At 36.4% G+C, this 17,699-nt stretch overlaps 1 protein-coding gene across 2 annotated transcripts; it reads right to left on the bottom strand.

Moving 5' to 3' along the window:
• Nucleotides 1-4,001: 4,001 nt before the first annotated feature.
• On the bottom strand, nt 4,002-16,608 carry LOC107786178 (uncharacterized). 2 transcript variants are annotated; one of them, XR_001648082.2, is made up of 9 exons: nt 16,142-16,608; nt 14,511-14,660; nt 14,229-14,363; nt 14,012-14,077; nt 13,148-13,198; nt 12,937-13,047; nt 5,369-5,453; nt 4,482-4,821; nt 4,002-4,344 (listed from the first exon to the last, which is right to left on the bottom strand). XR_001648082.2 is itself a non-coding variant. In XM_016607630.2 (8 exons), the coding sequence occupies exons 1-8, from the start codon at nt 16,337-16,339 to the stop codon at nt 4,625-4,627; spliced, it is 993 nt and encodes a 330-aa protein (XP_016463116.1). In that variant the 5' UTR covers nt 16,340-16,608; the 3' UTR covers nt 4,291-4,624. The 2 variants fall into 2 exon arrangements, 1 of the variants encoding a protein (XP_016463116.1); XM_016607630.2 differs by having other exon boundaries at nt 4,291-4,821.
• Between the last annotated feature and the right edge of the window lie 1,091 nt (nt 16,609-17,699).

The following is a 17,699-nucleotide window of genomic DNA, read 5'->3' on the forward strand; positions in this document are numbered from 1 at the left end:
GCAATTGGGGGCGAAACGCACAAGATTTGAGCCAAAACGAACGAAATCGGAAAACTTGCGAATTTGGGCGCCACCAGCCCTACCTGTGGCACCAAAAACAGTAGCTAAAAATATTAGGGCGCCATGGAGGGCGCTAGCCAGGGCGTCAGTGCCGTGAAATTTCTCCAAATTCGCCCGGGACAAGGTTATTTCGGCCCTAGACCTATCCAACACGTATAAAAGCAAGACTAAACCTATTTTTGAAGGGGGAGACACCACTTTGGAGAGGAAATACACATGGGATCGTGAGGAAGCGGAGAATTCTCAGTTTTCTTCATCTTTTTCTAGTATTTTCAATTGATTCAACACTTATGCAATTATTTGATTACATCATGAGTGGCTAAACACCCATTGTTCTGGGGTTGTGATTTAGCCATGAATATTGTTGTTTGATATTAGCTTGACCTTGATTATAATTTACCAATATATGGTTGTTTCTTCAATTCTATGATTAATAGCTTAATTGTCTGGCCAACAGCTAGGTTCTATTTACTATCTATATTATGCTTGGGAAAGCCGTGTTTAGATTAGAGAAGAATTGAAGAGAGCACGATCTTAACCCTTAGGGGGAGCGGATTTGTGGTTAGGATAGGAATATACCTAGTCACCGTGCTTAATTAAATATCGTGATCTTAATTCATTCTTAATAGATTGATTTCATAGGAATATAGGCGTTAATCTACTGAGAATATGTGAGTAGTACTTCGGGAGAAGGCTATGAGAGCATTTATCAATTAATTAACAACCATGAGTGAATTATGTGAAAGGGAAAGTTAATTAGAATACAATACAAATGGTGAATCGATCACAACCCTGGAATACTTGTCTCTACTGAATACACAACAATCAATTCGTTACTTGATAATTTTGTTATTATTTAGAATCGTAGTATAGTATAATCACATTATTGGACTTTGATTTTAGCTGGATTGAATAACAATTTTAGTGATTTAGTGAGTAGTGAGTGGTACTTCGGGAGAAGGCTATGAGAGCATTTATCGATTAATTAGCAACCATGACTGAATTATGTGAAAGGGAAAGTTAATTAGAACACAATACAAAAGGTGAATCGATCACAACCCTGGAATACTTGTCTCTACTGAATACACAACAATCAATTTGTTACTTGATAATTTTGTTATTATTTAGAATCGTAGTATAGTATAATCACATTATTGGACTTTGATTTTAGCTGGATTGAATAACAATTTTAGTGATTTAGTGAGTAGTTTATACAAGTCTCTGTGGATTCGACACTCAACTTATCATTATATTACTTGTCGACCACGTATACTTGCGTGTGCGTTTGGGAGCAACACTAACCCTCTTCTTATTCTAAATTCCTAGAATCATAAGAAACAATTGATGATTAATCTAATACTTTTATTTAGTAACTAATTAGTCTATCAAGCAAAAAACTATTATGAGTTTCAGAAAAAAAAATCAAATATATTTTGGAAATCTCTTTCAAAGAACTGTTCAGACGACACCAAAAGATTTTTCTCGATGGAAAAGTATAGTAGTGGTGGATTTGGTCACAATTTCCTTTTTATTTGGTCAGTTTCCATCTACTTAGAAAGTGAGTAAAGGTTGGCAAATCTACTGTCTCTTCATGTAATTCAATTATTCAAGTAAAGAATAGATCATTACACAAAAATAAAATTAGACTTATAATATGTCAAATCAATTAGATATAAGATTTGTTCTCGAAAAATTGAATGACTATCACTCCTGACTGTTTTTCCTCATTAATGTGAAGATGTGACTTTATACTATTTTTTGTCACTCGATATCCGGTACTCGTTTTAGAGTTTGATTAATTCGAATTTGTGCATGGAAGTCACATTTTGAGAATAAAATATTTCCTATCAAACACAATTTTATTCTCAAAACTTGAACCTAATATTTCTAATTAAGGATAGATACCACCTTGTGACAACCTTAGAGTACTTATTGTAGATGTTACTTAGTTTCTTACATTAAACATTAAACCATTCGACCTTGAAAAAAGAAACGGAGAAAACAAAAGGGAGGGGGGCGTTAAGAATGAGAAGATTCCAACCCTAAAATAGCTAATCTTAGCAGTACAGTAATTACTTTTTTAAGTAGTAATCACACTACTAATAATACTAGGAATGACTTTTAAGCAAATGAGAAGATTCCATTCCTAGTCCCTAGAATAACTTAATCTTAGGCGCTACTTTCATCCAATTTTTAATTAGCAGTGTAATTCACACTACAAATAAATACTATGAATGACTTTTCAGTAAGGAAAACAATATATGTACTAGTTTTGGTATTATTTATTCCTTATTGATATTGTTTTTCAACTTATGATATTAGTTATACACACTATTCAAAACTATTTTTATACATAACAAACTATGATATTAGAACTACCATGGCTTTTAATACATGGATAAGCATATATAAAAACAGAACTGACATTTTAAAACCTTTAATAAACCAAACAATCGATCGGAAATAAGTCCAGCATAACTAATCCTAGCATTAGACCCTTATGGTCCGACCATTCCCCGGACCTCGCACATAGCAGGAGCTTAGTGCATCGGGCTGCCCTTTATAACTAATCTTAACATTATTAATCTCAGCATTACTAATACACACTATTCAAGATTATCTTTATACACCTTACCAAACGATCTCTTAATAATATATATATATATATATATATATTCTTTTTTTATTTCTTCTTTATTAGAGGTTTAGCTTTTTTGTTTTTTGGTGTGTGTGTTGGTTGGGGGGGGGGGGGGGGTTGTTCGTGAACATTTACAATCCATCACAAAAAAAAAAAAAAAGGAAATTTTCAATTCAAAGATAACGTGGGGTGACAGCAAATGGTCACGTAGAAAACAACACATATTCACGTATATTATTTGACATGTTCACTGTTTCACAGCTAATTTGCACGTCTTTTATATTGTCTTAACATGCCTTCACATGCCATGAATTGCTCTGCATGCAACCTTTTGAAAAACTTGGGGAAAGCCAAAAAAAAGGAGGGGGAGGAGGAGAACGGCATAAAATAATAGAAATATATATACTTTATAATAAGAAAGATTTGTTTGGCGTGACTAATTTTTATTTAAAGATGAACCACATTATATGAAGTCGATCTAGAGTAGACTTTTAGTTCCTAACACTTGGTTGAATTTGTATCGGGAAAACTTCACATAACAACACTTGCTTTTAGCAACGTACATGTGTGATTTGCTTTAATTGTGTTAAGAAAATGAAAGTTCTAAGTGTTATTTTTGTTTTTTTATGAGCAGGGGCGAATCTATGTAATGGTTCCGGGTTCATCTAAATCTAATATTTTTGATGCAGAGCATAAGATTATGCGCAAAAATTTACTAAAATTATAATAAATAATAGATATAAAATCCAAAACTATATAATATAATTTTGAGAATACTAAGAGCCTTAAATATTGAACTCATAGAATTCAAATTCTAGATCCGCCTTTTTTCTCTTATTGGCATTGACTATGAACTTTTCACTTTGGTGCTCGACTTTGTCGTATGCCAAATTTTCTATGACAAATAAATCCAATTTATATAGTTGTCAACAATGTAATTAACTCTAGTTTAAAAATAGAAGTTGTAATTGCACCAAATTATTTGAAAATGTGATAAAAATTTCCCCAGTACAAATTGTATTTTCAGTAAGTAGATTGGAGTTTAAAGAATATAATCTAAGGATATATGAATTAAGATCGGTGCATTAACAACAGGGTTCGATCTAGAGTATAACTTATGAATTCATTCAAACTCAGTAGTTTTGATTCGGATTATGTATATGTGCAAAAAAATTATTAAATAAATACAAACAATATATTTTCTAGTGGAATTTACCAAAATTGGCCATATTCGTAACATTAATTGAGTGCAGAAACTAGTTAGAAATAAAAGGAAATTAAATGAGAGAAGACGAATTCTAATGAGTAAATTAAAGACAAGTCTGTTATGCTCTAACCAAATAAATGGTTACAAAAACTGTACTTAATGGACTCAAATCTGATTAATTCAAGTTCAAACCCAATAAGTAGAAACAAACAGTTAGGGAAACGTCCAGCAGATAAAGTAAACGGCTGCAATTTTCTCCTCTCCTTTTTCTTTTTACCTAGGAAAAAATGGATAATGTAATCCTCTCAGCCACTATACTTTCAATGAAAATTAAAATTAGCTGGGTGGGTGGGTGGGTGGTTGGATGAGGGGAAAGAAGAGGAGATTTCGTTCCTGTAACAACTATAAACTCAGCAAACCTGGTTCGCAAAAATATCACCTACAAATTAAAAAATCCTTCAGAAAAAAAGAAATTGTCGAGCAGTAAAAAAGACTCAGATTGTCACAAGAATAATTCAGAAGAAAGCAACTTGAGATTTGGTGCGTGAACCGAAGAGGATAGTTATTATATTATACCTACAAACTGGCGATTTGCAGAGAGCCAAAGCTTAAGCTTCAAGTGCACAGAGAAAGAGCATTCCCGATGAAAATAGCACCCCGCAATTAATTAATAGTTTTGGCGGATATATGGACATTGACAGCTTATAGGAATCATTGAATCAGTCATCTTCATCACTTTCATATTGTTGACATAGCGATAGTAGACCATTGCTTGTCCCACCAGTCTTTTCTGCCTCTTGCTGCTTTCCTTCTACTCTCTTCTTGCTGTTGGAATCTGAGAGCGGCTTCTTAACTACGGATATTTTGATTGATGAGGACTTGAAAATGATTTTACCATCACTCGATGATGCTTTATCTGCAACATAAGTCATGAAACAGGGTCAGATCCCTAAAAGGCTATTTTTCTCAGTATTAATCACCAAATGACCCCAAAAAAAAGTATCTATGACCATTATTAGTTTATTTTCAAAGTAAAACCAGCAAAATCTATGATAATTGAAGAGTTAATGACATCTCATCCATCAAATTTCCAGGCTGAAACCTCTAACTCACAGCCCTCCACCCCCAATCTTTCCTCAACCCTCCCCAAGGAAATAAAAGAGAGAACAAGCCATGCGGAAAAAAAATAAAAATAAAAAATAAAAAAGTGAAAGACAACAGATTGCTTTGTGGGCAACTATGCAATCACTATCATCACCAGCCTCCGATTTCAGGAAGCAAATATTACACGCAACGGATGGAAATCACTTCAAAGACTTCTTCAAATGGAAATTCACTCACATGATAGTCATAAATGAAGAGTATTCTGATCCAAAAAATATATAGAGACATAAAAGGTTATAGGAAGAGTAGGAAGCAATGATACACTGAGAACAAGAATCAGATGGGTCGACTAAACCAACCTTCGTTGATAGAGCTGTCAGTAACGCTGGCTTTTGTCAAAAAATTTGTGGGTTTTTCATTAGGTTCCTCAGAAACCTTTCTCCTCTGCATTTAAAGAATAACAAGCTTAATGTTAATAAGAAACAACAAAAAGAAGATTGAGACTTCAGGCATGATGAAATTTGAGATTTCAATCTAACAGTAAATGCTCCCAACAAAACTGTCCTCTAATTTTGCGGATGGACATTGTAATTTTCTACTTCTATTTTTTTTGAGATGGTAATTTTCTACTTCTATTTAGTTGCATGTAAAACATACGACAGGTCAAATGCAAAAGAGATTGATCATTTGGTAGACGCTGCCACTTATTGGGCCTCCTAGTAAAGGAAGATAATAAACAGAATTTTATAGTTCCTTCGCACATTTTATGTTCTATTTAAATAAATGAAAAAATAATATACAGATCATTTAATGATAATATCAATCTTATGCTATTCATATATCATAATGTAAAAGATTCCAAGACAAGCTTCGTGCTACAGCCAAGGCGTTGAAAGAAAACTCTACTTCCAAGATTGTCATTTGGGGGTAATTTGAGCTAATTCAACAGCATTATGGTACTTTCCTGTGCACTCAAGTTGCCGAGCAAAGGGAACTAAGCTTACTATTCTAGTGTAGAAAAGGTTCTGATATCATAAGTGAACCTAAAACACAGTTTGTAGCCAAGGAGCCTAAAAGTGAGTTCCCGCACATAATCCCAAGTCTATTTACTCAACCATTGATGGACGACAAATTAGGAACACTACCAGTTTTATAAACAATATATAAGATTGCTCAAGTGACGATAACAGATCTACAAGGTGCTTCACCTTAGAGCATAACAACTATCTCTAGCGTTGCCCCCGATTTTTCGCTAAGCATTACGTCCATGTTCAGGCTCTAAGTGGGACATACGGGTGTTTGAAAAGTTTTGAAGGTATATGATTCCTACATTTTATGTTTGGAAGGTAGCACGGTTGTTTAGGAGAGGGGCGAGGAGGTATGAAACAAATAAGTATTTCAGAGAAGAAGCAAACATAGTCGCAAATGTCCCGACTTCAAACTGTCATATCTCCCAATTTATAATGAATTGAGATAGGAGCCATTTATAAAATAAAAGGTCTCTGAGTTTAGTGTCCAGAACTTCAAACCGTTCATCATTCTGACATTACTACGAAAAGTAAAGACCCGTTTACCAAAGAGTGGCATAACTGCCAAGGCGTGGCCACACTTACAAGAGAACAAGCTAAAGGGGAGAAAGGGATGGGGTCTCTCTACACGTTGGCACGCATAGCTACATGTTGGCACGCATAAGCCCTGCTCCAAGTATAAAAAGGGGAGACGGGAAGAAAGAAAAATTACTCTTTCTCTTATCACTTTTTAAGAGCTTTTGAGGAAAAATCAAACTAGGGTTCCACACTACTCCCGCAAGGTTAGATCTTTACCATGAATTCACATTATAAAAAAGAAATTATCATCACTTAACACCTTCTAATTCCTAAAATCTAGGTTTCCATACATGAATCAAGGAGTTCTTCAAGACCCAAAACTTAGGGTTTGTGGAGGCACTGTTTGAAGGTAATTTTTGTTACTTCCTAGTATTAAAGTTACTAACTTTAATACTAAGACGTAAGGAAGGATAAGTGGCTGGGACCTGTGGCACTAACGGATGAATTTCGCAACCTATATAAAATGGCAAGCAATCAGGGAATGAGGAGGTCCAAGGAAAAGTGGAAACTAAGAAAGCGGCACACTTGAAGCTAGTGGAGAGCACAGACGAGGAGGAGAAGAGGACGTGTAGGGAGTGTTATAAGAAGGCAAGGGAAGAGGCAAAATTGGCAGTCACGGCGGCTAAAACTGCAGCTTTTGAGCGATTGTATGAGATTCTTGGGAGCACAGGAGGCGACAGGAGGCTGTACAGGTTAGCCAATATTAGGGAGAGGAAGGCTCGGGACTTGGACCAAGTGCGGTGCATCAAAGATGTTAGATAGTTATGTATAAATAGTCCTAGTCCCATAAGTAGTAGGCATAGAATATGTCCTAGTCTCATATGTAGTAGGAATAGTAAATAACCCTAATTCCATATGTATTAGGAGTAGGACATGTATTATATATATAGGGCTCATTGTATCATTGTCATTATCAATCAATAAGATTTTTCTCCCGTGCATTCTCACATGGTATCAGAGCAATCGTGAGAAATTTATCGCTGTGCATAAATTCCAGCAACTTCGGAAAGAGAAAATATTCAACTGGAAGCCCTTTTCCCGGCAAAAACAAGTTTATCCGCAAAAACAATAGTATCTGCCAGTATTGCGCAAAAACCAACACCACCAGGAAGTAGATCAGGGCTCGGCGAATAACCCTTATAAAAATCTCCGGCAGAAAAGGACGCACGGGCTGCCAGATATATTTCTCCGACGAAGTTCTAACGTCCACGCGCCGGCGAGTGAGGCTGTTTCTGACCAATTTTTGGGAGAACTTCAGGACAATGTCTTCTCCTCGCAAATTCGAGCCTACCCATCCAATTTAAATCAAATTCCGGCCAACTTATGTTTATCAGCAGCAACCACTTGGTTTTGTTGCTCAAGGGGACTCTAGTAGCCTTGTATGTCGAATGATCAGCTTGCAGATATTTTCACCAAGTCTTTCATTAGTTACATATGTAACAAGCTCGGTACATATGATTTGTATGCACCGGCTTGAGGGGGAGTGTTAGATAGTTATGTGTAAATAGTCCTAGTCCCATATGTAGTAGGCGTAGAATATGTCCTGGTCCCATATGTAGTAGAAATAGAATATATCCCCATATGTAGCAGGAGTAGAATATGTATTATATAAGGCTCATTCTATCATTGTTAATAAATAGATTTTTCTCCCGTACATTCTCACAAAAGACGAAGATTGTAAGGTTCTAGTGGAAGAGGCGTGTATCAGGCGTAGATGGCAGGAGTACTTCCATAGACTCTTGAACGAGGGAGGGGACAGGAACATCGTACTAGGTGAGTTGAAAAATACAGGTAGCCAAAGGGATTTTGGGTTTTGTTCGCATATTATCAGCGAGGAGGTGGAGGGGGCAATGCGGACGCCGGACGGTGAGCAAGAGTAAGGCTACTAGGCCTCACGAGATCCCAGCGGAATTTTGGAAGGAAGTGGGTCGGGCAGGCATGGAGTGGCTTCCCGGTTTGTTTAATGTCATTTTCAGGACGAAGAAGATGCCCGAAGATTTGAGGTGGAGTTTGTTGATCCCGTTGTATAAAAACAAAGGTGATATATAGGACTGTAACAACTATAGGGGTATCAAGCTGCTGAGTCATACCATGAAAGTTTGGGAGTAGAGCTGTCAAAGCGGGCTAGCCCAGCCCAAGCCTCGTGGGCTTTTAAATTTGGTGGGTTAGGACGGACCGGCCCTCCATCTATACGGGCCTTAAAATGGCCAGCCCTAGCCTGCGGCCCTCCAGCCCAGCCCTAAGAGGGTCGTGGGCTAGGGCGGGTGAGCCCTTCAATTTTTTTAGAAAAAAATATTTTTTTAAATCTTTAGATATTTTTCTGTGGCATAATCTCTTAATCATATGAACGACTTCTGTTTATTTAGAGTGTACAAGAATCTTGATAATTGGTAAGGAATCTCGTAATTGAAATGCAAATTCTCTATATATCTAGCTCTTCTTTTTTTAACATTACATAAATATTTTTTTAGTACTTTTCTTTCACTTTCCTTAGGTTCAGGAATTTTTTTTTTGGTTTCCCACTAGGTGTCCGATACCCGCATTGGAGCTCGACTATATCCGGATTCGCGTCGCGTAGGGCCCCATTCGGGGAGAAGCGCTCCCTACCAAGGATTTTTCCATACCCAAGGCTCGAACTCGAGACCTCTGGTTAAGGGAAGAGCAGTCTCATCCACTGCACCACATCCTTTGGTGGTGCTTAGGTTCAGGAATTGCTTCAATAAGTTTATATGTTAAGGTTTTTTAATTTAGGTTTAACATTATTTATTGATTTCATCATTATAGTCCATAAAAACTTTAAAATTAATGAAATTTGCTAGTGTTGTTAATTTTCTTTGGCTATTAAAACTTGATCTTTTTCTACTTAAGAGCAATTTAATAATTAATAATATGTTAAAGTAACCAAATTGATCATTGGCCACTTAAAGTAATATTTTCTTTTTGAAAAAATTATTAATGGCCACTTAAAACTTTCCTGGTTCGTTGTTAATTAAGCAATAGAAAAACTAATCTTGTCTACTACATGCATATCAAAAATATAAATTCTAGTTGATATGGAAAGGTAAATGAGCAATTTAAGGTTGGAAAATGGGGATTATATTTAAGAGTTTTTTAATTTTTACTTTTTAAAATATTTAAATTTGAATTTAATTAATTTTTGCCCCACGGGCTGGCCTCGATCAAGCCTCAAGGACCAGCAGGCTGACTTGGGCCGGTTTATAAGCCTCAATTTTAAATGGGCTAAAAAAATCCCAACCCAACCCTACCCAAATAGCGAGTTGGGTTGGGCTGGTCTCACGGGCCAAACCCATTTTGACGGCTCTAGAGAGCGACATAGTGTTACTATTTCCGAGAACCAGTTCGGGTTTATGCTGGGACGGTGCCATTCACCTTGTGAGGAGATTGGTGGAGCAGTATAGGGAGAGGAAGGACTTGCATATGGTATTCATTGACCTAGAGAAGGCCTATGATAAAATCTCGAGAGAGGCCATATGGAGATGTATAGAGGCTAGCGGTGTCCCGGTAGCGTACATTAGGGCGATTAAGGATATATACGAGGGAGCGAAGACTCGTGTGAGGACTGCGAGAGGAGACTCGAATCATTTCCTAGTGGAGATGGGGTTGCATTAGGGATCGGCTCTTAGCCCTTTTTGTTTGTCTTAGCGTTAGATGTGCTGACGCGACACATACCAGGGGAAATGCCATGGTGTATGCTATTTGCTGATGACATAGTTTTGATTGACGAGATGTGAGGCGGAGTTAACGCTAAGTTGGAAGTTTGGAGACAAACGCTGGAGTCTAAAGGTTTCAAGTTGAGTAGGTCATAAACTGAGTACTTGGAGTGCAAGTTCATTGATGGGATGCCTGAAGAAGAAGAGGAACTGAAAATTGGTACTCAAGTCATCCCCAAAAGAGATAGTTTCCAGTATCTTGGGCCTATTATTCAAGGCAACAGGGAGATTGACGAGGATGTTACTCATCGTATTGGTGCGGGGTGGATGAGATGGAGGCTCGCCTCAGGGGTTTTGTGTGATAAGAATGTGTCACCTGAACTTAAAGGGCAAGTTCTATAGAGTTGTGGTTAGACCGACTATGTTGTATGGGGCTGAGTGGCCAAGAAGTCCCATGTACAGAAGATGAAAGTACCTGAAATGAGGATGTTGAGATGGATGTGCGGGCATACCAGGAAAGACATGATTAGCAATGAAGTTATTAGGGACAAGGTAGGAGTGACATCTGTGGAGGACAAATTGTGGGAATCGAGGCTGAGATGGTTCGGGCATGTGAAGAGGAGAGACATAGATGCTCCGGTCAGGAAGCGTGAGAGGTTGTCCATGGCGGGTCTGAGGAAGGGAAGGGATAGGCCTAAGAAGTATTGGGGAGAGGTAATTAGGCAGGACATGTTATTGCTTCAGCTTACCGAGGATATGACCCACGATAGGAAGGTGTGGAGGTCAAGGATTAAGATTATAGGTTGACAGATAGTAGTGTCTTCCTCCTAGGCTTACCAGTAGTACTAGGGCTATTTTTATAATTTCGTATTCATGGTTCTTTATTATTACATGTTGTGGCATTCGCGCTTGTTACCATATTACATTATTGTTACTATTGTTTGCTACTTGGTTGTTTTATCTCCATTGTTCCTTGAGTCGAGGGTCTATCAGAAACAACCTCTCTATCTCTATAAGGTAGGGGTAAGGTCTGCGTCCTCCCCAGACCCCATTTATGGGATTAAAGTGGGTTTGCTGTTGTTGTTGGTTGACTATTCCAGACATTCAGTTATTTAGATATTTTTGTTATTCCAAGAGAATGCCCCGAATACATTGTTCTCAATTTCAGTCCTTCGAGGCTCATGACTTGTGATTGGTAGGTTCAGATTTTCTGATAAAGTTTTTCTAAACTCTTCTTAGTTATTTTTTTAGATGGTATTATTAAAAGTTATTCATAATTGGTCAGCTTTAATAACCTTGTTAGCGCTTACAATTAGAAAGAACAGGGCTTGCTCCGCGAGTAAGATAGATTGGGCGCCATCACATCACACCCCATTTTCGGGGTGCTAGACTCTAAGAGCTAGCCCTGAAAATTTTCTAATTATTACTCAAACCAATCCTCCTTATTATTCTCTTAGTTCTATGGACAATAACGTCAATAACTATACCTCAGACCTAAATAATGTTGGGGTCGACTATATGAATCCTACTTCTTTCGTTAAGCTCAACTCATATCATAATCATACCAAAACAAAATGATAGTAGTGAAAATAAGTTAGATATATATATATATATATATATATATATATATATATATATATATACACACATATACATACATATGAATAATCCCTCCATTTCAATTCGTTTGAACCTATCTGACCGGGACGGAGTTTAAGGAAAAAAAGGACTTTTGAGACTTGTAGTCCAAATCAATGTGTAAATATTTGTGTGGCTATAAATCATCTGATTAAGGGTGAAATGGGAAGTTTAAAGTTACATTATTTCCAAATTTAGAAAGGGGTCATTCTTTTTGGAACTGACAAAAAAGGAAATATGTTCATTCTTTTTGAAACAGAGGGAATAGTAATAGTAATAATAATAATACAACAACAACAACGACCCAGTAAAATCACACTAGTGGGGTCTGGGGAGGGTAGTGTGTACGCAAACCTTATCCCACTAGTAATAATAATAATAATATAATAATAATAATAAATAAATAAATAAATTAAAAATAAAACATAGTACTAACGTTAATAGTTCTCTAACAAATTTAAAGCATATTCCTAACTAGTAAGTATCACCTATATGGATCTTTTTCTTCTTTTCTATCTTATCTTTAGCTAAGCCTACACCGATTCCAAAGATTATAGATCTTTTGAGACAACTTCCAAGGATGGTAGGTCTCCATTGTGCTCTATCTTTAGTTAAGTCTACATGGACCACCTGATTTTTTTCTGATTGTGGACCACGTGATTATTGTTTGTATACTATTTGTATCTGCAAGATGCTACAAAGAGAAAATAAGACACCAACTTCAAAGTTACGACTAACTCAGGAGGACATAGCAAATTGTTCATGTCTGATTTACTGAACAAAGTAGGAAATTGTTTACAAATTATATGAAGGCAGGCGGAAAATTTGTACATGTCATCAGGACAATCACATAGATAAAACTGTAGATCTAATGTATGGTACTTTCTTGGTATTCAAACCCATGAACAAAGCATAATCATACACGACATTTATTAGAGTCTATTTTGTATAGAAGCAGGTTGATGCAACATAAAAGATGGAAAACTGAATTAAATGACCAGCCACTTGTACCTTAAGAGAGTTGTTTTCTGACCCTGAACTTTCTGGGGCAAAAAAAGCTAAATCATCATCGTCCTCCTCAAGCTCTTCATCAGGAATTCTTTTGATTATCTCTCTTGAACCCTGATTTGAAATCACAAGACCAACAAAACTTCTTAAGAAATTAAAGCTCTTACAAATATCTATGAACAAATAACAGGTATTCAGACTATCATATACCAACCTGGAAAACTGATCTTATGAGAGCTTCATCTTTTTCCTCCAGCTTCCTCGCCTGTCAGGACAAGCATTAATATGGTAAACAAGGCAGTCCATCAAATGTTTCACCTACTCATCAAATAATTATAAAAATGTTCTTCAACAGATCTTCATAAACCATCACGATCCGGTGAAGAGTGGCACTACTGGGGCTCCCCTATTAGTTAGTAGATCTTAATCACATAATTGTTTTCATCACCCTGAATAACCAATCATTTAAGTGAATACTTTCTTTTAAACTCCTTCGACTCTTCATACTTCTTACTGGACTCAACCTTCTACAGATATTTTCAGTGCTAAGAACCTCTGTGATTCTTCGCTACCGGTTAAACATCTCCAATGATCTCATAGAGTTTGAAATGTGTGGTTTCACCCATTTCTTTTAATTTTGGTCATCCCCTCTCTCCCAGAGTTTGAACAGGTGTCTTGAGGTTGAGGTAGGCAACCACTCAACATCTAATACGAGATGGTGTTCAAGAAGTAAATAGAAGAATTTAGCCTGTGATTTGATTCTTAATTATAGGAGCTATATCGTCATTTGAGCATATAGAATCCCAAAAAAAAGGTCCAGAATCCCGATAGTGGAGCATGTTAATTTGATCTGATAAACTACTAAGGCTTTTGAAAGCTTTGGTCACAACTGATCTCAAGCAAAAGCCACAGTATATGTCAAAAGAAGTTCATAACATTAGCAACTTTATGTAGGAATGAACTTGAAGTTCTCCAAATTTATCAACCAGCAGTATTGTGATAATGCTGAACGCTAGTCATCAAGGACAACATTTTCACTCCTATTCAAGTGGGAAAACAATATAAAACACAATCATACCTTTGCCTCATCTGCCCGCTGCAAAGCTTCAAGCATTGCATCTACGCTCACAGTTGCATGTCTCGACTGGAAAAATGGAAGAACAAGGTAAGAAACTAGCAGAAAAATATATATTAAAACACAGCAATATAGTGCGAAAAAAACATACATAAGTGTAAATCCAGATCACAAAATAATTTAGTCACGAAAAAAGTGAAGAAATAACTTCAAGACTCACTTTCATGGATTTCATCTCATCTAATGCAGCCATAATATCCATTTCTCTCTTCGAATCCAAGGTTCTATTTTCTAATGACTTCATTGCATCACCCATTTCTTCAGCATCTCTTTTCTGTTTCTCCTTCTCCATTTCCTAAACAAACATAAAAACATAAACATGAATTCACAAGATTCTGGAACCTACTACCTAAAAATTGGAAATTTATATAACATAGGGTTCGCACTCCTTCCACTGGGGAAGAAAGTGGTGAATAGGACTTTAAGTTGATAAAATTCTTACCTCATCTTGGCCACGCCAAGGCTCAAAATTCCTAGTTGCACCTGATTCAACAGTATAATCGGAATTTTTTGGATCTGTCTTATAGGTAATCTCTGCGGAACACTTTGTGCACTTGAAGTAGAATCTGAAGATTTGTATTCCTAAGTAGGTCTGCATAATTTGACACGTGATTATAATTCACATCAACAACATATACATACATAGATATAGAGATATATACACAGAAACATATGAATATATTAGACTGATTGAGTGATTTCTACTACAGTGTAACTTTTGAAAGAATTATCACTGCCTGACCATTCCAAAAAAAAGAATTATCACAGCCTAACTTACTGCTCAAATTTCTAAAAACAAAGGGGCATACTGAGTAAGGACTTCAGACTGGCTAGTTAGTATGTTTAATGTCAAGCTACTCTCTCTTAAACTAAAAAATAAATTTCTTAACAAGATGCCTCTTATAGACTTATACACAACCTGTTTTAATTGCAAGAAGACAGACACTAGATGATTTATTTCTACTGTTGCTTTTTTGTAAACAAATTTTAGATGTTTCACTAATTGTTATTGAGCCATTATCAATTTCTATGATTTAGGGATAAAATAGCCACTTTCAAGAGTGAAGGATGAAATTCCAAATTTCTGTGCAATCTTGACTTGCAAAAATCATGCACCAAGCACTTTTTTCTTAATATTCAGCTGGGGAAAATGGGTTTAAGGTGGGATCTGGTTGTTTATTTTCATTCTCATGTTCCGGTTCCTGATTATGTTGCATCCAAATATATTCAGATTACAATGCGGATTTAAATCAGCAAATCATCTGCTCCTATCCTATACATTTTCTCTATGGAGGTCCTCAGCCAAATGATGGATAAGGGCAGGGAAAGAGCTATATAAATGGCTACCAAGCTACTGGAAGATAACAACATAGTGCAGGGTAGGTCAATTTACTTCGCCGATGATGTATTAATTAGAGTGACACTGAGTATGACCACTAAGGTATTTTAAGGGGATATTATCATGGTTTTAAGTCGTAAGTTCATCCAAGATATCAAAGTGTATGGTAGGAATCTTATAGCTTGCGATCAAGGAAAGGAAGTCGGCGGATTTCTTGGCCAATACATAGATGTCATCATGTCAAAGCTTTCTATATATCTGGTGACAAACAAATTTAAGAACATTAGCAGCACGAAGAAGCAATTCCTTGGTGTTTAACTAAACAGACAAATCTAGTACTAATTAACAGCAATTTGCCAAACCTCTATACATATTTGATTTAATTCAGCTATCCGTTTCAAAGCCAAGTTCGAATCTTTCACCAACAGTCACCCAATATATGTACTATCCAATTGAGATTCGGAACATAAGTATTATCCAATTTTTAACCAACAGTCAGCCATTCTAAAACCTAACAAGAATTCCAATTGCCACTACATACATAGGTTTATCAGATACTCATGACACTTCAAAATGAAACAAAAGCATCTCCAAAATAACACAAGAACAAAAAATTAAAGTTCACCGGACCAATATCACAAAATTCTCAATTGGGCAATACATATAACAGAAATCCCAGATTCCCTAATTGCAAGGGTTAGCAATAACAGCAAAGGGGTAAAAATTGTAAATACCTCGCCAACTACGTCCTCTTTTCGGGAATTGAATTTGGTGCCCTTATAGATGTAATTGCCGCAAGTAGCACAACGAATGCTCATAGGAAGCATCATGCGCACTTTCATCTGCTGATTCGGAAGCTGTTTCCGCCGTGGAATCTTCGCTGGATCGAAATCCGGCGGATAATACTTGTTCAATACTTTCCTTTCTCCCATGGCTCCTTCTTCTTCTTCTCAGTCCCAAATTCTCAAATTCGATTTTTGTATGAGTGAGAAACGAGGTTTTGTTTGGGAAAGTATGCGGCTTCTATATTGTTTATTAGCAAAACCGAACTCTTTTGAAACTTTTTCTTCTTTCCGGTTGGACAAGGAGTAGAACGATAGAGTTATTAGATGGAAGCCGTCGTACAAGATAAGAAAGAAGAATAAGAAGAGCAAGAAAAACAGACGACCTGGGCAGAAAAGTGTTTGCGATAAACCTGTGCGGAGCGATTTTTATTGAGCGAACATTATATTGTATGTTCCATAAATATTATAGATTATATTGTTTATCATAATTTGATGAATATGAAAAATAAATTTGTAATATTACTATGAAAAAATAAAACATGAAGTAGAATTATTATAGAAAAAGTAGTGTAAATGATAAAATATGATTATTTAATAATATGAAAAGGCAAGACTAGAGAAAAAATCAACAAAACTGTATTGGGAAAAATTGAGTTTACATGTTAAAGTGGTGTAAAGATGACGTGTCATGGCACATAGACTGGTCAAAGAGTTACAACTGGCAAAGAGGCACGAGTTGCAACAGATACGAGCAGAGGCAAAGGAAGAGACACGAGTGGTTATGTAAAAGACTTTGCGCTCGGGCTTATTTAAGTCCAAGAATTAAGGGGAATGAATCTTACACTACATGGGAGTATAGATACAGTATTTATTGAGCCTTAAATACTAAAAACATTAGAAAATCTGTATTAAATGCAATGATTATGTAATGTAGTATTTAATATCTTTAATTGTCCATAATGGCCTTATTATGACAAAGGCAAAATGCATATCCCCAAAATAGCTATAAAAGGGGGAGAGTGGGTCAATTGTAACACACACGAAAAACTATCTGAATATACTGGTTTACTTGTTTTCTTCTTATTATATCATTGCTAGTAAAATTACTTTCTTTCATATATACTTTTGATTATCAATAACCCGAGTTCTTCTAAAATTAAAGCTTTGACCGAAATCTCATTTTTTGGTTAAACAAATTGGTTCTGTTACCGAAAATCTGATAATCTACCCTCTTTTAGCTTAACTTTCCTTGTTGTATCAACCATGTCGAACAATAATGACAGCATTCAAGGAAACCAACAACTTTAGGGAAATCCACAGGATAATCAAACCCCGGTCCCTTCTCCACGAGGCTCTCCTCGGCGGTCTTGTGAAGGCTCTCCTGATGGATCTCATACAAATGGAAACGCTTAATTTGAAAATGTTGAAGCTATCGATAAAGCTTTGCAGAAACTAATTGATGCACAGGTCAATAAAGCTCTTGAGGCTTTTGCTAGCCAGTTACCTG

The sequence above is a fragment of the Nicotiana tabacum genome, chromosome 20 (genome assembly GCF_000715075.1).
Source record: "Nicotiana tabacum cultivar K326 chromosome 20, ASM71507v2, whole genome shotgun sequence".
Taxonomy (NCBI): domain Eukaryota; kingdom Viridiplantae; phylum Streptophyta; class Magnoliopsida; order Solanales; family Solanaceae; genus Nicotiana; species Nicotiana tabacum.